A 23,653-nucleotide genomic window follows, 5' to 3' on the forward strand; every position below is an offset into this window, starting at 1 on the left:
GCTACTGTCTAAAAATGGCACATAGACACTGTGATGCACCCTCAAACTTTGGGCAATTGGTGCCGTGGGATAGAGGACAGGGCTTTAACAAAGGAACTTCACACTGAGCATGACTCTGTAAGAATGGTTCTGTGGCATGCGACAAGAGAAATTTCCTGTCCCAACAAACACCACTTGTACATGGCACCGTTTTGTTTTGTTTTATTTTGAAACCTATGACCTTGGAAAGCTTAATAAACTCAGAATATCACCACAGACGGTACTTTTCTGGTCATGCTATTATTCTGGAACATGCTTTCAGAGTGTAGCAAAGGCGATTTCTCTTCAAATGAGTGCGGCACTCAAATGCAAAAGCCTATACCACCTGTACGGTCAGAGCAAACATTAGAAAGATGGATGAAAATTGCTTGTACTGTTTATTTGTGAAAAATTAACCTATGAACAGTGGCTTGAAGCCTTTCATTTAACATTGGTCTGTCTGAAAGCTGCAGCAACTCATTACTGATGTAGCGATGATACCTCACTGCAATTGACCATTCATCTCTAAGCAAAGACTGACGGGCCAGCTCCCCCTCCACTCAAGAGTAAATATCACACATCCTGTTTATTCATACTGGTTTGTTGTCCACAGCTCTTCAAAGCAATGACACACTCCTCCCTGCCCCCAACTTCCTGCTCATGGGTGTACTATATTCCTACCGGCTCTGAGTGCTTCCTTCAAGAAAATACTCTTCATTGCAATAACTTTTAAAGAAAATACTTTATTACATCATGAAAAAAGATATCCAACAACTAGATTCATACTTGCTTGAACCTAAAAAAAAAAAAAAAAAAACTGAATGTTTGTTTATTCATTAGACTGTATGTGGGCATCCTGTTCCCATGGAAACAGAAAGACACTACGGCTTCTAAGTATTGCACAGTCTGAAGAAAAAAAAAAAAACATTAAAAAAAAAGGAGTGGGGAGAAGATCACATGATATTGGGAACCATCTCACATTATGAAAAATCTACCAAGAAACATTTTTAAAAAGAAAACTCTTTGTTTCTACAGTAGCTTTAGTTTGTAGTTCTTGGAATGACTGTATTCCATTGAAGACATCTCAGTAACAGGAAGCTTCGTTTGAGCAATCCCATGTGCAAATATTAATAGAAAAATATATAAAATAATGCATCTCTTGCCATCACCCTGACAGTCAGGACCGTGTTTTGGAGCACTGTTTTGTCTGAAAAAGGGTTAAGCTGTGAGTTTGGCCTGAAGCTCCATCTCGGCGGCCCGTTTGAGTGCAACATCCACCAGAAGCTGGAAGCCGCTAAAGTCCTGGTTGAGGTCCGGTGGAGTAGGGGGAGGGGTGTTGAAAAGACCGCTCTGAGGGTTTGGACTCGGTCCAGATTTGCAAGCGTCCTCTGGGTACATGAGAGAGGTGTCTGTAAAGTTGCTGGCTGTTATTTGCTGTACATCTGTGCTCTGTCCCACACCGACCGGCTGGCAGAGAGAGAAGGGCCCATCTTTCAGTGCAGTCACAGTGGTATGGCAGATCACTGATGGGCGAGCCAGAATGGACCCCGGGGAGGGAGGCTTGGGAGACACTGGCCTCCCTAGGGTTAGGTTGGGTCCAGCTGCGCAGGAATGAAACGGACTTTCATCTGGAGTTGGCATGAAGTTCTTGATACCCATCGCAGCTTCCACAGAGCTAGCTTCTGAAATCTTGGCCCCACGGCGGGAAATTGTGAACTGATTTGGATCTTTGCCATCCTTTCTCAGCATGTCAGGGAGGAGCCTGCGGCGGGCGTTGATGAACCAGTTACAGACCTGAAATCACAGGGATCTGCTTCAACACTTTCTCCGTGCACTTGACAAACAGGTTCTGAAAACATCCTATGTAGGGTGCCTAACTGACCTCCCTCTCTGAATGCAAGGAGGCATAAAGGGCTTATCTGAGACTGAGGAAGTAGTTCAATCAACGGTAGAACATTTGCCTAGCATGCCAAGGGCCCAACAACAGCAAATGAGTAAAGAAAGAAAAGAAAAGGCTTCTGGACATACAAGTTATTGGGAGGCATTTAAGCCAAGTTAGCACGTCACAAGTACAAATTTGCTTTGGATGTGTCCCGGAAGCAGGGAAAAGGTATAAAGTCTCAAATACTTGCAAATAACTTGAAGGAAGGTTCACCTTCAAGTCTGTTTCAACCTCCTACCTACTGCCCTAGCATTTAAGTTAATCAACTACAGGGAAGCCTTTCCTGTACAAGAGAGGCCACACCTCCCCAGTAACTGATTTCTCTCAGTTCAAATGACTGTGTCAACAGACATAACACGAATTACCTCACTGAGGTTCTGTCCTTGTTTAAATATCAAACCAGTTTCCTGGGCAATAGAGTAAGGTTTAACCTCCTTTCCAATACACGTTGCACAGGGCCGTTCAGGTACTGCAGGAAATGCTTCCTGACAGATGAGTGTCAGGTGTTTCTGTCCTCTATAAATAGCCAATTATTAGCTTTTCACACTATACAGCTTCAAATGGAAAGATCCTGTTTCTCTCTCTCTCTGGACTAGGAGACTAGAAGAACTTAATGACATGATACACAGGAATGCTATAAAATGTCTAAGGGTTAGGGAAAAAAGCATATGCGTACACTAGGGACCCACCAGGGTGCTGGAACTCCAGCACCACAGGGGTGCAGTTCTGGCACTAACCTTTGATTTTCCCCTTACCTGCAGTGTGGACAGGTGTGTCTGCTGAGAGAGCAGCGCTTTCTCTTGCTCAGAGGGATATGCATTGTATCTGTGTTCATACAGCCAGTCCCGCAGGATCTGGACAGACTCTTTGGGCAGATTGCCTCTCCTCCTTCTCTTGCCAGAGGCCGCTGAAGAGGAAAGGTCCAGGGGAATATCCATGCTGTCTTCATCCTCAGTCTCACTGCCGGATGCTGCAACAATACCTGAGAAAGGACAAGGGCCCGCTGTCACTCATTTTTATCAGCAGGGTAACCATCGCAAAGCTCATTTGTTTAGACTACTCCATGTCCTTGTGTTTTCCCAACTATGGAGTGGGAAGTTTCAGTCTGGGCAGGGTCTCCATAAAGGCCTGGAGGGGTAGTCAGACTATAAACACTCACCCACTTCATTCCCAGTCTTTCTTGCTATTGTCAACTGAGGTATAACTTTTTTTTTTCTAACATGCTTTCCTTAGAAAAGACAAATTACACTGGAAGGGAGTAAGTCATCACACTTGAAACAGGAAGAGTGCTGGCAGTGTGGGAATGGACCTCACTACCCTGTCTTTAAGGTCACTGCTAACTAGAGACACTATTCCAGTGAATAAGTACATCTTTTCCTTTCATGAAAAGTTTGCTATGAAAGCAAGCACTGTACGTTTTTATATACTTGGATGTTCCCTTGAGCTATCAATTAGATATGAACTTAGAATGCTACCCTACCCATCAGATTTAATTCTTACATGATAAAGAAAATTGAATATGCAACCCACAAAGGAAGCCATTTTGGTGGTAAATACTTTAATCCTACCAGAAATGTTAAGTATTCCCAAACCCTACAGAGTATTTAAATCAGAGTTCAATGAAAATTCAAGCCAGCTTGACTTTTGCAGACACTTTAACATTATTTTGAACTTTAAAATGTTTTATCTAACAAATGCCTTTAACTCCTACAAGTCTGGCAAGTAAACTTTATAATCTATGAAACTGTGTTTCTGTTTGAGGAGAAAGTTTTCAAAGATGTATCTTTTTAAAGCTTTTGTATAGCTTTCTATTCAATCTTAATTGAGTCCCTTCACTGATCCAGGAAATAAAAACAGGATATTCTTCAGAGTGATACATCAACTCCATGAATTTTAAAGGATTTTTTTTTCAACCTGGAGCAGACTGACTTTGTTGACACATTTTTAGCTTTGGACTGCAGGGGGCAGAAGGTGCTAGAAGGCATTCCAACAGGAAAAGCCCAGATCCAACAAAGACAAAGTAAAAGCAAGTTCTAACAAAAGAGGCAGATGATTTTGCAAATTCACTGTAGCTTAAGGCTTAACAAACTGCCAGAAAGAACCACATGAACCCTCCATTTTTAACTGCCACACAATTGAAGTTCCCTTCCTTAAGATGCAATTAATTTTTCGAGAAAGAAAAGGTCTAAAGAAAGGGCAATTTTAAAACCGAAAGTGCTGCCCTTGAACAGAATCTGAGCAATTTTAAAAGTCCCATATTGAAATTTGGGTGAAAAAAACATTAAAAAAAAAAAAAACCTTTCGATTATAAATGAGTTCCTGTTTCACATTTGCTTTGATAATCAAGGAAATCTTACTTTTAAACATGTCAGGTTAATTGGGTAACTAAAAGCATTTGAATAAAGCAATTTGCTTCAACTCCCCCAACTTCAGAAAAGCCAGACACTCTATTCCCTGCCCCCCTCCTTTCAAATCTAGGAGGGGAAAAGTGTGAAAATTTGCTCATTGAACAGTTAATTCCCAACTGTAAATTGGTAATAACAAAGTGCTTGAAACAAAAAACCCCTAAAGTCTGGCCTTTGATCTGATCCCTCGGGTTTGACAAGAACCACGACCTTTCAGAATAGGTTTAGGGACACAAAACAGGTTTCAGTTAGGCAACACCAAACTGCCACCCCTGTTCATTTGAGAAAGAAAAAAAAGAAAGGAAGGAAGGAGAGGAGCATGGGTGGAAAGGAGAAAGAGGCGAGGGAAGGAGGGAGAGGGGGGGGGGGGAGAGGGAGGGAGGGAGGGAGCCCTCTTTACAAGTATTTCCAAAGCATGCACAAAGGCTGAAGGAACAGGAAGTTAAGTTGGTGCCTTGGGCGCGCCAGCTGATGTGTGCTCAGCTCTGCTAGACCACGTTTGCTGCTGTCAGGCTGCTTTCATTAAACTCCCTCCCTCCCGATGTGGCTCAACTTGGAAAAACAAAGGCTTTTTTCCGTGTTACTCATTTCCTACTGTAACAGAGCTTTTTAAAAGTTTCCCGGTCAGGACTTGTTTCCAATAGTCTTGCTTTGCTTACACTTTGGGAAAAAAAAAAAAGAAAGCGGTTGGGAGAGGGGTGGGTGTGGGACAGAATCACAAGCCTCTTAACTCTACCCACATACAAGGAAATGTTGTTCAGAAAGCCACAAGATGGCCTGTGGATCCCATGGCTCTAAGAAGCAAATCTTGCTTCTTTACTTTCTTTTTCTGAAGCTCTGAAACATCGAGGTTAGGGGTGGGAGAGCTTGGATTTTAAAGAACTAATGGAGACTAGAAAAAGAATGTCGGGGGAAGATCAAAGGAAACGTTTAGGAAAAAACAAACTTAACAAGTCTCCCCTTTGGAGAAGTAACTCGGATGGAACTTCACACCCGAGTCACTAAATCCGCAGTGCAGCGCAGCCTAAACTGATTCAACAGGCTTGGAGACCCCGCGAGGACACTTGGGGGCTTTCCTAGTCGAGCCTTCCCCCAGCCTGTTCCGAAGCCATTTTTGGAGCTCTTTCGGGCCGCCTCGGCGCTTTACGAAGGCACTTTACCATTAGACCAGTCTTTGTTCTAAGCAAAGTTGAAAGGATGTTCAGACTTTCCTACGGCGGACAATAGGCGGGACAGGTTTAAGCAGTCCTGGCCCAAGGACAGGGAAGCTTGCCTTGCCCTCCCCTCCCAGGTAGTCTCAGGCAGGAGGAGGCAGGGCTGTGGAGGCTCGCAGGAGAGGGAGGAGCCCGGGGAGAGCCAGCGAGCAGCTTTTGTTCTTTGGAGTTCTTCAGCCGCTACTGAAGCCCGCTTGCTAACCCTACAAGTTAGCAACTGAGCTGGACCGTGGTCCCTAAGCACCTCGAAATGCGCCCGTAAAGGCACACTGCCTCAGGGGTCTGCCCCGGTCCCAGACCATGTGCTGGGAAGCCTAAAAAGGGAAAGGAGCTCAGGCAACCTCAGCAGTCTCTGTTCTCTCCCCACCAGAAGCTCCGAAGCGGCGGCAGCAAAGTTTCCCCTCCAACACGTCACCCTTCATTGTTTCCACGAGTTGGGGATTGACTCGGGGGACCCACGCGCCCTGGGCTGGGGACCTCGGATGTTTTCCCCAGACCTTGCATCTGTGGAAGGGGATACCCAGGAGGGTGGTACCTGAGTAGGAGGCTAGTAGTCAGCCCCCCCCCCCCCCCCCCCCGAAACCCAGCTTTGCGTTTCACTCAAAACCAAAACACCCTCATGTAAGTGCTGTCGGGACAGAACGCCTCCCACCCGGTCTAGATCTGTCAGTCAAAGGGTGACAGGGCTCTGCAGAGGATCCCCAAGCCTTCCCCAGAGCTCAGTTAAACTCTTCTTCGCAACTCTTAAGCGCCCAGGCTCTCGCTGTCCCAGGATGGAGATGGGCAAGGAGGCCTACTTAACCAAGTACCCGGGGTCTTCATGAGTTCCGTAGTTTCAGGGTCTCCTACAGAACTACATCGGCACACCTCTACCAGGGAGGGAGCGGGAGGAACCCCGGGGGTGTGTGTGTGCGGCGGTGGCCACCGTAACCGTGTTCCGTTGGAACTGCAGTCGTTAGAACTGCAGCCGCGGTCGGGGTCTGAAAGAATGTGGAGTAACAAACTCGAGGAAGCTCTTGGGCATGCGCAGCAGCGCCCCCCTCTCGCCAGCTTCCCCAAACGATTAACTTCTGTTTTGAACCACTCTACATAAATCACAACAGAAAAGCCAACTCTAGTCCACGACTGAACACTCGAGGGACCTCCCAGTCAGGGACTCCAAAGTTAGCTTCAAAAGGGACTTCACAGGCTTTTGACCTTTAGGGTTTTCCCCCCTCCCCTGTGTATTTTGTTTTTAAATCAGACTGACGGCAAGTTTTAGTTGTAAAGCTTGGTGGAAACAATGACAGTCTCGCTCTTTGCACTTACAACCAAGCCCGCTTGTCACACTGGGACACATTTTGACTGCATGGTACTGGTATTCTAACAGCTCACGCTGTCCTAAATTCATCGTGGGAAAACTTTTAGAAGCTAGTAATTTTAAAAGTCCAACTTTCCAAGGCTGTGCTCACCCTAAGACCATGTGTGGGTCTGGGATCACATTCCTTTGACAGTGGAAAAAAAACCACATCCCTAAAAACAGTACCAGGGTCTGGTGAGCAGTGAGAGCACCCGGAACCGAACTTTTAGACAAAAGACGGCTGGAATGCGCCAACGACCCCCCACAGGGAAAAGCGAGGTGTGAGGGTCTCCTTAGACACCCACCCCACAACCCCGTCCCAGAAACAGCACTAGAAACCACGCGGCTGGGCCGAGCATGGGGTGTCAGCGAAGACAATGAAACTTGGAGGCGCACAAACAAGGCGCTGAGCGTGTTTCTTGACAACGTGCCAGCAGCGTGGTGAGGCTGTCTCCCCACAACAGCCCCTCGTGTTGTGTCTAGAAGGAAAGGGACAGCAACTGCCATTTGAGACACAGTCTCAACAAAGAGAACGGCCACCTCTCCAGCCCGGGTGCCACCGGGCGGAAAAGTCCACCAAGTCAGTGTGCCCCGATCCCCACAGCCCGCACATGTCCCGCACGGGTGCCTCGGGTGCTCACAGCCCGCCGCAGCCTTACCCTTTTTGCTTTTCATTCTGGAACTCCCGTCCCAGCGAGAGGTGAAGCTGGGGTTCCTAGGGGCCAGCAGTCGGAGTGGCGGGGGGCGGGCGATGATCCTCCTTTACTGGCGCTCTGGTAACTTACAGGAGAGTATTCCAGCCACTATTGCTAAACAAGGTGCTTGGGTCCCAGGCGCTGGCTCCCAGGGTTGGAATTCAAGTGACACTTGGGCTTCCTCCAGGCAGGATCTTCTGGCAGCCAGCCGGGGGCTCTCCCTGGCCCAACTCACTCCCCTCCCTACTCAACTCCTTTGTTTCCCGCTCCACTCCGCGCACCTCGGCGCTGTCAGAGTGAGAGAGCAGAGGGAAGGTACAGGAGGTCCTGCCTCCGCCCCCAGCCGCCCGCCCAGTCCCCCGCCCGCCCAGCCGCTCCTCTGCCCCTCCCCCGCACCTTCCAGCTCAACAGCCCTGGTCGGGGGGCCGCGGTCACTGGTCCCTCTCTGGGGTGGCGGAGCCCACAAACAGGGGCATGCCCGCCTGCCCGTAGCACTAGTACCGTCCACATCCCTCAGCCCTCGGCGGCCACACCGGTGTCTCCTTAGGGAGGCCTTTCCTCCCGGGTGAAGAGTGCATTTAGTTTGCAACAGATGGGGAGAAGGTTAAAGACACCCCCTTCTCCCCCCTTTGTCCACCCCAGGGAAGACAAGACACCCCCACCCTTGTTTTTGACAGCTGCCCCAAACTCCACTTGTCCCGGCTCCAGCCGCAAGAGGCAGCGGCTTCTGATTCAAGGGGTGGGGCACCATAGGAAAAGTATTCCGGACAAGAACCAACTTCTTCCAGAAGGCGCAGCTGCCATTGACACGCGGGCGCGGCCCGGCGCACCCTTCTCCTCGTGGACTCTTCTTGACAGTGGGAGGTGTGTGGGGGGGGGGGGGGAGGATGAGACACAGACACAGGCACACTAGGCGAATGTCTGTTCCCCCGGGCTCTGAGTTCCGGATTAGATTGCAAGGCAGTTTCGAAATCTAACACGTTGCGGATAGACACTTGTCATGCTCACATGCTCTTTAAATGTCTCGGCTTGAGAATGACCTGGGGCGCGCAGTTTGCGCCCCGCTGCGACCACCACCACCACCACGCCCGCAGCTACGCCTTTATAATAGAGGGGTGATCACGCCGGAGCTGCTCGTCGGTCTCGGTAAACAGTGTCTACTTTGTGGGCTACAGTCCTCACCAGAGGATACCCTCCTCCACCCTTCAGTATTTCAAACAGAAACTAGCCATTAAGTACACACTCGTTCCTATTGGTTTATTTTGCTTCAGAGGGAGCTCCAATAGGAGTTCCACGATAAATAACCCCCTCCCCAAATACAACCCAGATGCTGTTTTGGCTGACTTCAAGACGCGCATGTCCGCACTTCTGGGTATAGTTTTCACTTATGCCCGATTGTTTAAAAAAAAAAAAAAAAAAAAAAAAGGCAAAGCAACTCAACTGTCACATGTCACAGAAGACTTTCCCCATTACTTAAAAAAAAAAAAAGAAAAAAAAAAAAGAAAAACCCCAAACGTAAATAAACCGAACAGCGACGTCAGCGCCACTGGCTGTCTCCAGTTTCGGCTCTGTGGTTGTTCTGGTTTTGTGACCTCGGTGGAGATCCGGCAGGAGACATCCCGGTGAAAACAAGGTTAAAGCCGAGTCACACTAAGGTGGCCACAGGATGACCCGCTAGACTTTGGAGTCTGTTTACGATGACGTTGGAAATTAAAGCAAGCCTTCGCCGCGCCCCCTTCCCAAAGACAACCTCTCCGGGGAGCGCGTTTAAAAACGCGTCGTTAAAGAAGCTTGGGTGGTTTTTGTTTTTGTTTTCTCCAAAATGAACCTAGTGCGGGAAGCGTTTTAAGGCAGGAACCTTAAAAACCACCCCCACCCGGTGCGCGCCCCCGGTGGTTTGCAGAGTGCACACGCGGAAATCGGCGCAGAAGGCGGTTGTAGGAGCGAGTCCAGGGGAGAACCCACCGCCCGGGGCGCAGCGCTTTCCGGGACCTGCCTGGCGATGACTCAGCCGCTGCGCCCGGGTGCGGGACTGATGTGGTGCGGGGAGGGGGCGCCCGTTGGAGGGCCGCCTCTCTCTGCTTTTGAAGGGGTGTTTGTAGCTGGGATTGGTGGCTCACATCCGTTGTGGGGGGGACTCTGAAGAGGAGGGAGGAGAGACGCGAGGAGGAGGAGGAGGAGGAGGAGGAGGAGCTGGGCCGTATGAGTGGCAGGAGTCCCGTCCCGGGCCCGGCGGTGACTGCTTGCCGCTTTGTTTGCCAACTTGGGACAGTGGCTTCGGGGCCACTGGACGGAACCCGCCTCGGGTCGGCTAAACCCAGCCGCGGCGGCGCGAGGCCGAAACGTTCCTTCCCCGGCGGTTATCCGCGGCCACGCGGCGGCTCTCATTACGTACACAAGGTAGCTTTTCTTTTCTCCCAAGTCTGCCTGGCTTAGGAAGGCGATTCTCAGGCCACAGAGATGGAAACCGGGGGTTGACGGTTTGAAAACAAACTTTACAGGGCTAGCGGTGAGGGAGGGGAGGGGAGAGAAGCAGAGCGGCTTCCAAAGGAGGAGGGGAGGGGTGGGGAGGGGAAAAATGCAGAATAAAACTCACCGTGACGCGAAGGCCAGCTGGACCCCGCCAGTGCACACCTTCTGCTCGTGTAAATCATTTCGAGGCCGTTAGGAAGCGGGAACGCGCTGGCCGGATTCTGTGCTCAGCTGGAGCTTGCCCCTCCCCCACCCCACCCCACCCCACCCCTGAAGCCGGAGCCCAGCTCGTTAAGAGCCTGGCATTCCTGCAGGACTGTGCGCCCGCTCTGCACAGATCCAGGAAAGGGAAACGACGCCCCCAACGCGAGCTCCCAACACCCGCAATATTTTTATATCCTCTGTCTGCACCGCAGAAAAACAAGCTTCAGTTCTGGATGTGTCCCTCTCACGTCTCGGGGCCTCTCCGCGTCACTGATTCAATTGATTTGGCGTTAGTTGTTGCCACGTGTGATTTACTGGATTCTTAAAACGCCTCTTCATCGAATTGCTTAAGTACAACCGAGAGGTGGCCCTGTGCTCTCAACAACCTAGCGATAAACGTTTCCCATCAGTATTTATTTGTTTATTATTTTCTTTGCGGCACGCAGCCCCCGTTTGGTGCCGTAAGCCCAGCAGAGTTGTGAAAAAAAGACAATTGTCGCGGTCTGCAGACCCTGAGCAGGCAGAGATTCAAAGGACACAGACTTGGGAAGGCCGAGAGAAGAGGCCGGTAGCAGTAAGTGTAATTGTTATTATTGGTACCAGGCCTGTCAAGTGATTGAGGGAAAGGTTTGTTTCATCTGGACAACGGCTTAGGTATGATTCCCATCAGGTGCTGGGCCGGGTGGGGAAAGGCTGACTCACCTAGTCATCGGATCTCTTGCTTTCAGCTCAGCGGCAAGGGTATTATTTATAAAATATTCAGGCTGCTGGGCTTCAAACACTGCACTGGGGACCTGTAATGTCATCTTGTCACATCTCAGGTCTGAGGAGCTCTGGCTGCTTAAGGGGGAGCTAACCGTTATCTTTTCAAGGGCCCCCTGAGGAGGGTGACCCCAGCCATCTTGCGGTGAGTTTATCAACATTATCAGGATAAGAGTATACGTAGCTGGCTGGCAGAGCTGCTTTTCTTTTTGGTCGCTTTCTACCAGTAAGCAGCAGCAGCAGCACCACCACCACCACCACCACCATCACCACCACCACCACCACCACCACCACCATCACCACCACCACCACCATCACCACCATCACCACCATCACCACCATCCCCACCCACTCTTTTTATTTACCTGGGTGCTTTAGACCGAAGTTCCCTGAAAAATCCACACAGTGACACAGTGTTGTTTCTGTGGACTGGTTGTCCAATTAAAACGTCCTGGTTGGGGAGAGTTGGAATGATACAGATCCAGAGCCAAATTATCCTCATCTATCTCAAGTCTGGTCAATAGCCATTTATCACCCACCCTACTTTGGACTCTCAGTTAAAATCTTTGGAAAGTACACACTTAGCAGACCAGCAGCTTCCACCTACTCAGCGGCCACAGACGCCATCAGCGTTGGAGACGTTCCTTTCTGCTCTAACCTTCCTCCCTTCAGCCCCACCAAAGTGTCTGGTGCATTCATTTATAGCTTAGTTTGTGACAACTTCCATGGTGGAGCATGTCTCTGAGGCCTATCCAAATTCGGGTTCCCGGGCCATGGTCACTTTCAGCTCAGAATAAAAGATCTCTTACCACCTTTGGTATGAGATCTCTGGTTTTCCTCCAACAATGGCCCTCAGAATCTAGGGGACAGACAAAAAACTAACTCACTGAGCCCAGTCTTTATCCTTTGCTTTCAACATGTTTGTTTTGAGATAGGGTTTCTCTGTGTGGCCCTGGCTGTACTGAATCTCACTCTGTAGACCAGGCTGGCCCTCCAACTCGCAGAGATCGGCCTGTATCTGCCTCCCTAGTGCTGGGATTAAAGACGTGAGCCACCACCACCCAGCTACTTTCAACATCTGGTATCTTCTTTGTGCTTCATAGCTTCTGAAACATTCAAACGCTCTCATTTAATACCCAAATTATATTTTTCTTTAAAGTCAAGATAACTCGAACAACACATTCAAGTATGATGTAGCTAAAAGACATAAAACAAGATATTGGGCATAAACTGCCTGGCTGTCAAGGAAATCCTGTCATCTGGAAGGTCCAGGTTTGACCTAAGATCAGAGACCCCAAGATCTCCATGCTGGAAGTTACTAGATTTTTACCCATGTGCTTTTTTTGTTCACTCATCCGTGTGTGTATCTGTGGGTCCTCAACCTTCCTAATGCTGTGACCCTTTAATACAGTTCTTCATGTTGTGACCCCCAACCCTAAAATCATTCCATCGCTACTTCATAACTGTAATTTTGTTGTTATTCATATATTACAATTCATAACAGTTATGAATTATATAAATATCTGATATGCAGGATATCTGATATGTGACTCACTGTCCTAAATGCTTGGGATTTCACGTTCTTATCTCCATCTTACAAATGAAAATCCAGAATTAATTTGTCCTGCAGGATGACTTCCTGGGCTAATGACTAAGAGATAAGCAATACTCTGAGCTTTGCTTTTTTCTCTTTTCTTCCCTTGCTTAACAGTTTTCTTCATGGTGGGCACATGATTGCTCCTGAATTGTAGAAATATTTAATGAGTGATAGAATATAGGTGTCAGGTAGGAGGAAGGGGGTTTACACTGTGGCACACTGGGAAGAACCAACATGCCTCTGTGGATGGTCAGGTAGTAGATCTTTGGGGCCCCCAGGAGAATAACCTGTAGGGGTCTGAGAGGTGAAATCTCATGTGTGCTGAGTCCACCAGATATTGCCAAGGCCTCCTCCATGTCTTCCGTTAGTTAAACCCCACTCTTTCTTACAGTCTTGCTAACCCTGAAGCTGCCCGTTTCCTTTTGGTCTAGCTCTTAGATAAAAATGAGCTGTACCTGCCAGGGCGGTGCTGGCGCGTGCCTGTAATCCCAGCTCTCAGGAGGCAGAGGCAGGCGGATCTTTGTGAGTTCGAGGCCAGCCTGGTCTACCGAGCGAGATCCAGGAAAGGTGCAAAGCTACACAGAGAAACCCTGTCTTGAAAAACAAAACAAACAAAAAGAGCTGTGCCTACTCCCCACTCCCACCCCCCAACCCTGGAGCTGAGGACCGAACCCAGAGCCTTGAGCTTGCTAGGCAAGCGCTCTACCACTGAGCTAAATCCCCAACCCTGCACCTACTTTTTTTAGATTATTTTTTTAATTATGTATGTGGGGGGAGGTATATGCACATGAGTGCAGGTTCATCTTGGAGGCCAGAAGAGGAGGGCATTGTCCCCCTGGAGGCAGATCACCGGCTCTTGTCAGCCAGAACTTGAATGCCTGGAACTGAACTTGATTTCTGTGGAAGAGCGCAAGTGCCCTTACCCATTGAGCATCCCTCCAGGCCCTGCGCCTTTTACTTACTTTTTTCTTATGTTCACATTTCTGTGTCCAAGAGGATCAGCTCATGTGTGTATTATACAGTTGTCGTTTTTTCTTCTTGCCTATTCATAATCATAGCCACATTTTACCTTTTAAAATTTGTGTATGTGGGGGGGGGGAGGCAGGAGAGGAGGGAGGGAGAGACAGGATATATGGATCTGGAACATGCGTGCTACATGCAGAAGTCAGGGGACAGCTGTCAAGAGTTGGTTCTCTCCTCCCACCATGCAGGGTAGGGTCTGGGGATTGAACTCACTCAGATCATCAGGCTTGCACAGTAAGGGCTTTAACCTAGTGAGCCATTTAACTGGCCCCCTTTTGCCAAATTCTCTATGATACCTTTAGGGGTTGGGGGATGAATAAGGGTTTCCAAATCCCTGGCTGGCCCTACAGAACTCGATCTGTAGATTCTGGATGAAACCCACAAAGATGTTCCTCAGGCCTGGCTGCTTGTGTACTAGCTTAAAAGTTCATTTGGGGAAAAAGCAGTATTATAACTGTAAGAGACAAAATGTCTTGACTTTTCGTTAAACATGGTTTGGGATAAGTACATATTTCTTTTTTTTCTTTTTTTTTTCTTTTTTGGTTTTTTTCGAGACGGGGTTTCTCTGTGTAGCTTTGCGCCTTCCCTGGATCTTGATTCATATTTCTATTCAGTAAAGGTCAAACACCCCAAGAGACTTTAACTTACTCCTTTCTTCTCACCAAAGGTTAATCCATTCACATGTTTTTATCACATTATTGCTGCCCAAAGCTGTAGAGGAACCATTTATAACAGCAATAAGTCGAACTATCTAGGAATAAAATTAACAGGAAGTGCTCCAACTTTTACTTAGCTGAGGATCTCGAAGGGAGACAGGAGAGGCAACTTTTCCTGGTGAGGTTCTGACAGAGAAAAGGATGTGACGTTTGCTCTCCCTGAGTCCTCCTTAAATTCAAAGCAAATTCCATAAAATAAGTTATTTTTCTGTTTTGTATTTCAATTGACAACCAGTTCTACAGCTCATGTAAATTAGCAAAGGGGGTTTTAGTTAAAATTAAAGTGGGAGCTAGGTGGTGGTGGCGCACACCTTTAATATCGCAGCACCTGGGAGGCAGAGGCAGGTGGATCCATATGAGTTTGAGATCAGCCTGGTCTACAGAGTGAGTTCCTGGACAGCCAGGACCACACAGGGAAACCCTGTCTCAAAAAAAAAAAAAAAAAAAAAAAAAAAAAAGCTGGCAGGTCAGGCATGGTGACTCGAGTCTTTAATCCCAGCATTTGGAGGCAGGGGCAGGTGGATTTCTATGAGTTCAAGGTGAGCCTAGGGAGTTCAAAGACAGCCAGAGATACATGATAGAGACCCTGTCTCAAAAACAGACAAATAAAGCAGGAAAGATTGGCCCAACTACTTAGGATGAGGCAGAGGGATGCCTTGAGCTAAAACTGAGGCCAAGCCTGGACAACCATATTGAGATCTTGTATAAAAATTCAATATGCTTAAAGCTATATTCAACAAAACAAATTCATTCCAATAAAAAATGAAATGTAGGCTGAGCAGTGGTGGCTCATGCCATTCATCTCAGTACTTGAAAGGCAGAGGCAGGTGGATATCTGTGGGTTTGAGGCCAGCCTGGTCTACATAGCAAGTTTCAGGACAGCCAGGGCTATCCCCTCCTCCAACCCCCGAAAAAAAATTTTAATACACAGACGTGTGTTCTAATGGTGCTGCAAGGGGTGTGACACCATGTTCTAGAAGGAGGCATAAAGAACTAACAGTATGTTGGAGTAAGGAACGCCTTTCAAATCAGAACCCAGAAATGATAGATATAAATACACATGTATCTATATTGTGTGAGTGTAGGCTATGGGAGGGATGTGTGAAAGTCAGGACAACTATGTGGAGTTGGTTCTCCCCTTCCACCTTCATGGGTTCCAAAGATTGAACTCGGGCCACCAGCTCACCACCTCACCAGCACAAGATACACATTTTTATAAGCATTTCACTGTAAAAAATGAAATTATGTTGGCTAGAAGGAAAAACCCAGAATGTTTTTAAAAGCAGAGCCAGGCATAGAGTACATCCCATAACCCCAGCACTCAGGAGGCTGAGGTGGCACATGCTTGAGGTCAGGACAGCATGGACTGTATAGAGAGATCTTGTCATTTGGTCTCCCCTGCCCCCAGGTGGGGACCGAACCCAGGGCCTTGTGCTTGCTAGGCAAGCGCTCTACCACTGAGCTGAATTTCCAACCCCTTCTTTGTTATTTTGTCTTCTATTTTTTTTGAGACCTTGTCAAAAAGCATTTTTCTTTGTTCATTTTCTCAAATGCAAGGAAACCAGAGTAAATGGTTACAGATACAGGAGAAACAGTCTTAGCTCAAGAGGAGCTCATACAGCTGTACGAACAACCTGGTGGTAAGTGAGGAGGGCTGGGAGATGACTGGGAGGGTGAGGGCTCTTCTGCAAGACCTGGTTCAATTCTTAGCACCTTTATCAGAAGGCTCAAGTCCAGCTCCATGGGATCTGATGCCCTCTTTGCCTCCTCAGGCACATGCATGTGTACACACACACACACACACACACACACACACACACACAAATACTTTTAAAGTTTGACAAATGAATCTACAGTTTAGAAGTTTACCAAAAAAAATTAAAGAGAATCCAAATAACTGAAAAACATGAGGAAAGACATAATTTGCTGTCAATGTATCACAAGGTAGAGGTTGAATCCAGGACTTCCCTGGTGCTAGGCAAACACTGACCATTGAGCTACACTTCAACCTTAAAACTTGATTTTAAAAGTCTGACTTCTATTGTATATTATTTACTGTACTTGCTGTACAAAGATTGGTATATTCCATTTCAGTTTTATATTTTGAAAGTCTAACATACATGTGTACTATTCCTTTTTTTTTTTTTTTCAAGTTTCTATTCATCGGTGTAGTAAACTCTAAAACATCAACATGATTTCATGATTCAGAGGAGTGTTGTGTGGATGGCTCCTGAAAGACCTTCATTATACGCAGCTTTATGGTGAACTTCATGGTTTTGAAGTCGGGGCCCTCTTTTTTTCAATTTGCTGTAGTCCACCTTAACTGCAGAGAACTTAGATTGTTCATTGGGACCCAGTTTGTTCCAAGGCTCTGGGTTATTTTTCCTGTCCCAGCTGACATCTGGATCGAACAACGCCAGACACATCACGTACAGTGCTGCTCCAGGACCTCCCGCTCCAATTAACACGAAGAGCGGAGTCAAGCTAGTGTGCTTCTGGGCCTGCCGGACCATCTGACAGAGCCTGTTTGCGGCAGAGGCCTACCTCCAGGAGACAATCGCAGACACACGCACCAAGCAGCTTCTCATGTGTACTATTCCTAAAGGGAAGAAATCCTTTCCTTTTTTTTTCCCCCCTTCAAAGACAGATTTTCATGTAGCCCAGGCTGGCCTGAAACTCCCTAGGTAGCTGAGGGTGGCCTTAAACTTCTGATACTCCTGCCTCCGCCTCCCAAGCCCTAGGGCGCCAAACCTGTTTCTTTTTAATGGATCTAGGAATCGAGTTCAGGACTTCTCACATGTGAGGCAAGCACTTTACTAAGTAAGCTACTTTTTTTTTTTTTAATTATGTGTTGGCGTGTGGGTACATGCACAAGAGTGAAGGTGTCCTTGGAGATGGCAGTCACGAGCCTCCCAAGATACGTACGGGGAACCGAACTTGGAACCTCTGCAAGAGTAGTACAGTCTTAGCGAACCACTGAACCACCCCTCCAGCCCAAAACCTTTTTAAAAATTAAAGCATTTTCTTTTTGTTTTTTGTTGTTGTTGTTTTGTTTTGTTTTGTGTGTGTGTTTGGTTTTTGTTTGTTTGTTTTTGGTTTTTCGAGACAGGGTTTCTCTAGCTTTTGGAGCCTGTCCTGGACTAGTTTGGTAGACCAGGCTGGCCTCGAACTCACAGAGATCCACCTGCCTCTGCCTCCTGAGTGCTGGGATTACAGGCATGCCCCACCACTGCCCGGCAAAACGTTGTTTTTTATGTGTATGGATGTCTCGTCTGCATGTATGTCTGTGTATCACATGTGTGCCTGAGGCCCTCGGAGGCCAGAAGAGGACTTTGGGTCCACTGGAACTGGGGTTATAGCTGGTTGCCACGTGGGAGCTGGGAATCTTTCCTTCTCTGCTGAGCCGTTTCCCTAGCCAACCATCCATCTGATTTTTAGGAAATCCTAAAGATAGATGAGTGATCTCAGATACAATGACTTTGTCATTCCCAGAGAGTTTGTGTTTGCTTTCAAACTTTTTATTATTTTTTATTTTTCCTTTTCTTTTTTTCACTCTATAGCTCAGGATGGTGTGGGAATTACTACGTAACCCAGACAGACACTGGCCTTGAACTCGTGACAGTCCTGCCTGGGCCTGCAGGGGTTACAGGCATGTAACACCACACCTAGTTCTCTGCTGAGGTAGGAACCGAACACAGGGCTTTGTGCAAGTGCTCTACCCACTGAGCAACAAGACCAAGAGCTGTTGACTGTCCAGCTGCCTTCTTACTTTTATTATTTGATATAAATACCAGACAATATATCACTTGTGGACCGTCATTTATGATAAATGTTCTAGCATGCCTGATGAGTAGCTCTGAACTCTGTAGCCAAAATGACTTACAAACAGGGTTGGGTAGTCCCAGAATTATACACTCCATTGTCTTTTTCTAGGCGCTTTCTGCTTCTAGAGTTAGACATTTTCTTCAGTGAGAACAATTACAGTTGGTGCTTTCATGCTTTTAGTCCTAGTAGCCCATTATTTAGGTCAATAAAGAGATAAAATTCTGCCGGGCGGTGGCGTTGCATGGGCAAGTGGATCTCTGTGAGTTCGAGGCCAGCCTGGTCTACAAAGCGAGTTCCAGGAAAGGTGCAAAGCTACACAGAGAAACGCTATCTTGAAAAAAAAAAAGGAACAAAAACAAAGAGATAAAATTCTTCCTTTGGACAGCCTTATTTCTTAGATATTCATTTCCATTCTTTCAGCTGCCCATTTTGTTCTGTTTTCTCTGTTTGGTTGATGAAACAATTTTTTTTTTTTTTTTTTTTTCTGGTGCTGGGAATTGGATAGTCACTGTGACCAAATGCTCCACAGGAAGCAATTAGGGAAGAAAAATTGATTTTGTCTCATGTTTAAGTGGGCATGGGCACCCCTCAAACAAATGCTTCAAAAAAGACAAAAGCCTTTATTTTCCCTCCCTCCCACCTGCCCTTTTCTTTTTTTTTGTAAAACACACACAGCGCCCTCTCTCTCTCTCTCTCTCTCTCTCTCTCTCTCTCTCTCTCTCTCTCTCTCTCACTCTCTCTCTCTCTCTCTCTCTCACACACACACACACACACACACACACACACACACACACACACACACACGTGGAGGCAGTCCTTCAGGCGAGCAGAGGCAGGAGGCGGGTACAACTTTCAGCAATCTTTTCTCCCCCTCCACCTTGGTTCCGGGACAGAACCTCTCCTGTCGCTTCTGCACTGAGAACTCCAGGCTAGGCGGTCTACAAACTTTGGGTGGATTCTCCAGTCTCATCTTCCATCTCTTTGCAAGAGTGCTGGGATTGCAGCTGCACACCACTGCACTAGGGTGGGTTCTGGGGATTAAACTCAGGTCAAACTTGTGCGCCAAGTACTTTTGCCCATCAAGCTATCTCCCCATCTCAAGAGGGGTCTTCATCAAATGGAAAGAAATTACAAATAATACAGGCTTGATTGTGCCTTGTATGTGTGACGTGTGTGTGGTATTCACTGGAGCCATTGCTTATTCTGTAGTGAGCAGTGTGTCAATATGAAAATGAAACCACTTCAGGCCAGGCTTATGCCAAAGTGTAGACTGTTAGTCTGTAATTTTTTTTTTTTTTTCAATTTTTACTCTTTGGAGACAGGGTCTCACTGTACAGCCATGGCTGGCCTGGAACTCACAGAGATCCTCTACCTGCCACTGCTTCCTGGGTGCTAAGATTAAAGATGTGCACCACTGTGCCTGAACTCCGGCTCATAATTTTTAACTTTACTATAATTTCAGCCTTACAGAAAAATTTACAGATGGTACAAAGAAATCCCATATGCTCTTTACCACCCAGACTCTACAGTTTGGTTCATGGTTTTCCACATATGCATACATGGACATACATGCATATACCAAACAACAGAGCAAAACAGGCACATAGTGTGTTGGGTGCCAGCAGAAAGAATGGAATATCTAAGAGTAAGCCTGTCCAAATGAGGAATTTCTCCTCTTCCCCCCTTAAAAAAAGAGGTACTATTTGTGTGTGTGTGCAGGCATGGGCAAGCCTGAGGAGGCCAAGGGAGGACATCAGATCCGATAGCGCTGGGATGATAAATTGTGACCCACACAATGTGAGTGCTGGGAAGTGAGCATAAGTCCTCTAGAAAGAAGCAGGTTCTGTCCACTATCAAGCTATCGCTCTCCAGCCCCTCACAACCCTCCTTCGTACGCGTATATTTTAATTTCCTTGAATTTTATGATAGTGTGTTGCAGATACATGGCCCATTGGCCCCTAGAGATCTCAGCGTGTGTCCTACAAACAAGGGCATCTCCTTACGAAAGGAACTTAGGACATGAACACTGCTGTGAAGCTGTTATCTAACATCCCTTGTATTTCTCTACCTGTCAGATAATGTCCTTTATCAGAAACAAACTTTCCTAAATTCAAATGAGGATCAGATATTGGTTGTGTTTGGTTGACCTCTCTGGCTGGTTGGCTTTCTTTCTTTCCTTCCTTCCTTCCTTCTTCTTTCCTTCTTTCCGTCCTTTCTTTCGTTGAGACAGAGTTTCTTCTGGCTGTCCTGGAACTTGCTTTGTAGGCCAGGCAAGCCTCCACTCAGAGATCTACCTGCCTCTGCCTGCCAAGTGCTGAAATTAAAGGTGTGCTCCACCACAGTCTAGCTTCTCTGTTGTTTGGGTTTTTGTTTTGTTTTGTTTTTGGTTTTGGTTTTGGTTTTTTTTTTTTTGTTTTTAACTGGGCTACTTTGTGTTCATCTTTTATAACCTTGGCATTTTTTTTTTTTTCAAAGTAAAGGCCTGCTGTTTTAGAGGTTCCCCTTCATGCTCGGCATCATCTGATGTCTTCTCACACTTAGACTGAAGCTGTGCATTTTTGACAGTCACATTTCAAAAGTGACCTTATGCCCTTCTCAGTGAAAGTGTCAAGTAATGATTTCAGCATTGGCTTCCTTTGTTAACCTTGGTCACATGGTTGAGATGATGTCTCCCAAAGCTCTCCACTATGGGGATTATTTTTGCCTTTGTGGTTGATAAATCTATCAAATGTATCAAAATAGGAGGAGGTCCTGTCCTTCAAACCTTCAGCCTGCGCCTCCGCACTCCATCATTCCTTCTTCATTTTTCTGCTGTGTTCTACTAGGGAGGGCGTCCCCTCTAGTAGCTTGTGCTGCTTTCCTTACTACAGGAGCATGGATGTTTGGAACCCTCGTTCATTCAGTATGTTAGTAGTCCGTTACTATTATCAGTGTAAAAATTTTCAGATTTACCCAGAGGGAGTTCCTCAAACTGTTTTTTTTTTAATTATTAATTAAATTTTATTCTTCGACAATTTCATATATACAGTGCATTCTGGTTATTTCCCCCCTCCCTCTCATCTCCTCTGACCCCCTCCAATCCCTCGTTTTCCCTACAAATACTTTTGTCAGTTCATGTCTTTTTTTTTTTTTAAGATTTTTTTTAACTTTTTTTTTTTTTTTTTGGTGCTTTGATGTTTTTGTCTCCGTGTATGTCTGTGTGAGGGTGTCAGCTCTTGGAGTTACAGATATCTGTAAGTTGCCATGTGGGTGCTGGGAATTGAACCCTGGTCCTCTGGAAGAGCAGCCAGTGAGTGCTCTTAACTGCTGAGCCATCTCTCCAGCCCCTTTTTTAAGATTTTAAAATTTTATGTGTATGAGTGTTTTGCCTGAATGTGTGCATGTGTTCCATGTGTGCCTGGTACCCCCAGAGGCCAGAAGAGTGCATTGAATCCCTTGGAACTGCAGCTAGGATGACTATGGGCCACTGTGTGAGTGTTGAGGAGGGAACCTGGGTCTGCTCCAAGAGCAGCAAATGCTCTTCCCCTCTGAGCTATCTCTCCAGCCCCCTCATGCCCTTTTGTTTTGTGACCCACTGAGTTTAATCACAGTGGTTCATGTGACCTCGGACAAAGGAACTACTCACTGGAACTGGTAGACCCACCAGTGGGCACACAAGCGAACACGGTGACGTCCCCCTTCCCCAGCGGCATCCAGCAGCCAATAATAGTTCCCCAAACTGGTTTCCTTATCATTGCTACCATTCTTAGATTTTCTTATTGTACAGCAATATGTGCCAAATGCATGCTACATTTCCCCTGCTCCAGCCCCGAACCCCTGGAATTGGTCATTTATCCAGCAAGTCCTGACTATTCTCAATGGTATAGGGACTCGTTTTTAGACACCAAGTTGGGCTCGAGGCTGGTGCGTTCCTACTGAGCTTTCATGGCCTCTGGGTTTCTCAGCAGAGCTAACACACACACACACACACACACACACACACACACACACACACACACACACACCTACCTTCATATGTTGAAAATCACGAATTCAAGCAGGGTATGATGGTAAAGTTATATGATGGTATACAGTTATAATTCCAATACTTAGAAGACTGAGGCACGGGGCTTGGGAGTTTGAGGTCATTTTCGGCTGAAAACGATCTGGAAAAAAAAATATGAGTGTGTGGCAAACATTTATTCTGATACTTCCAGTTTCCGCCCAACACTACGGACAGCACGTCCTTCCATTCCCCACTTCTGATATCCGTGCCTCTTTTCTAACAGTGAGAAAGCTGCTTCCCACTCCCTGGGATAATGAGTACTTAGTCATAGAATGTGGCAGGCAGGTCCCTGCAGAGAGCAGCCCTACCACTGATAATTAACTCCCCTTTGTTTCCTCCCTTTGGCCTGAGGGTTTAAAGTCAAATACCCCTACCTAAACTCACTTCAGTCAACTCTGCCTTCCATGCTCTTCAATTGATTGTTACTCTTTCGAAAGACATTAAGGTTTTTTCATTTGTATGTCCTGCCCCTGCCCCCAACATCATTCTTCTGACTCTACAATTTTTCTTTTGCATTTGTACATTTAGCACAACTTAGCAGCCTTCACTAAGTGAAAGGTTCACCCAGCAATCAAACCCACAGAGTTTGACAACCTTGTAGGTCACTGCTGGAAGCAGGAGTTTATGAATTCAAGGTCATGCTCAGCTGCTTAGAGAGTTGGAGGCCAGCCTGGGCTATATGAGATTTTGTCTTAAAAAAAAAAAAGTGTGTTTGGGCTGGAGAGATGGCTCAGCGGTTAAGATCACTGACTGCTCTTACAGAGGACCCAGGTTCGATTCCCAGCACCCACATGGCAGCTCACAGCTGTCAGTAACTTTAGTTCCACGGGATCTGATGCCCTCATACAGACATACCTGCAGGCAAGACACCAATGTACATAAAATAAAAATGTGCGAATGTGTGTGTTCTGGATTTTGGATTTGTGTTTAATGTTCCATTTTTGGCATTAAAAATAAGGAAAATAATATTAGAAAATGCTTATATCAGGGTTTTGGAGTCTTACTTATTTTTACAGTTGCATATTAATTTTCCCAGAATTTTAAGTGTCAAAGCCTAGGCCCTGGCAATCCTAATAAGCTAGGCTTGACCACCTGTCCACCATAAGCCAAATGCAGAGACGAGACCAATAGAGGGTGAGAAGCAGAGAGAGGATATTTATTCAAGTAGCTACATTGGGAAAAGGAATAAACAAAGAGGGCCAATAGCCCCTTAGGTCCGTCTTCAGGTTCTTGCCATGGAGTTGAGGCTTAAACAGAGGGCAGGAGGATTGCATACCTAAGTATTCCTGGTCAGGGTGTGTCTCTGGAATCATTCAGTCCATCATTGTCTTGGCTCCAATCTGTCTTGCAAGATGGGCCGACAAGCAGTCCAATTGTGGAATTTCTTCCTGGGATA

The 23,653-nt window shown here is 46.7% G+C and overlaps 1 protein-coding gene and 1 long non-coding RNA gene across 4 annotated transcripts in view; one reads left to right on the forward strand and one right to left on the reverse strand.

The window, feature by feature from the left end:
- Positions 1-735: 735 nt before the first annotated feature.
- On the reverse strand, positions 736-10,334 carry Tgif1 (TGFB induced factor homeobox 1). 3 transcript variants are annotated; one of them, XM_036173625.1, is made up of 3 exons: positions 10,210-10,334; positions 2,716-2,942; positions 736-1,812 (listed from the first exon to the last, which is right to left on the reverse strand). In XM_036173625.1, exons 1-3 carry the CDS (start codon positions 10,265-10,267, stop codon positions 1,237-1,239), a joined length of 861 nt encoding a protein of 286 aa, XP_036029518.1. In that variant the 5' UTR covers positions 10,268-10,334; the 3' UTR covers positions 736-1,236. The 3 variants fall into 3 exon arrangements, with proteins under 3 accessions (XP_036029518.1, XP_036029520.1, XP_036029519.1); XM_036173627.1 differs by lacking the exon at positions 10,210-10,334 and adding an exon at positions 8,010-8,441; XM_036173626.1 differs by lacking the exon at positions 10,210-10,334 and adding an exon at positions 7,578-7,912.
- Positions 9,802-23,653, forward strand: part of LOC118573325 — a 61,426-nt gene continuing 47,574 nt past the window's right edge. Inside the window, exons 1-2 of the long non-coding RNA XR_004943611.1 lie at positions 9,802-10,013; positions 10,736-10,863. This is a non-coding gene — a long non-coding RNA (uncharacterized LOC118573325). The remainder of the gene's footprint in view (positions 10,014-10,735; positions 10,864-23,653) is intronic.

Source organism: Onychomys torridus, chromosome 23 (assembly GCF_903995425.1).
Source record: "Onychomys torridus chromosome 23, mOncTor1.1, whole genome shotgun sequence".
Lineage (NCBI taxonomy): Eukaryota > Metazoa > Chordata > Mammalia > Rodentia > Cricetidae > Onychomys > Onychomys torridus.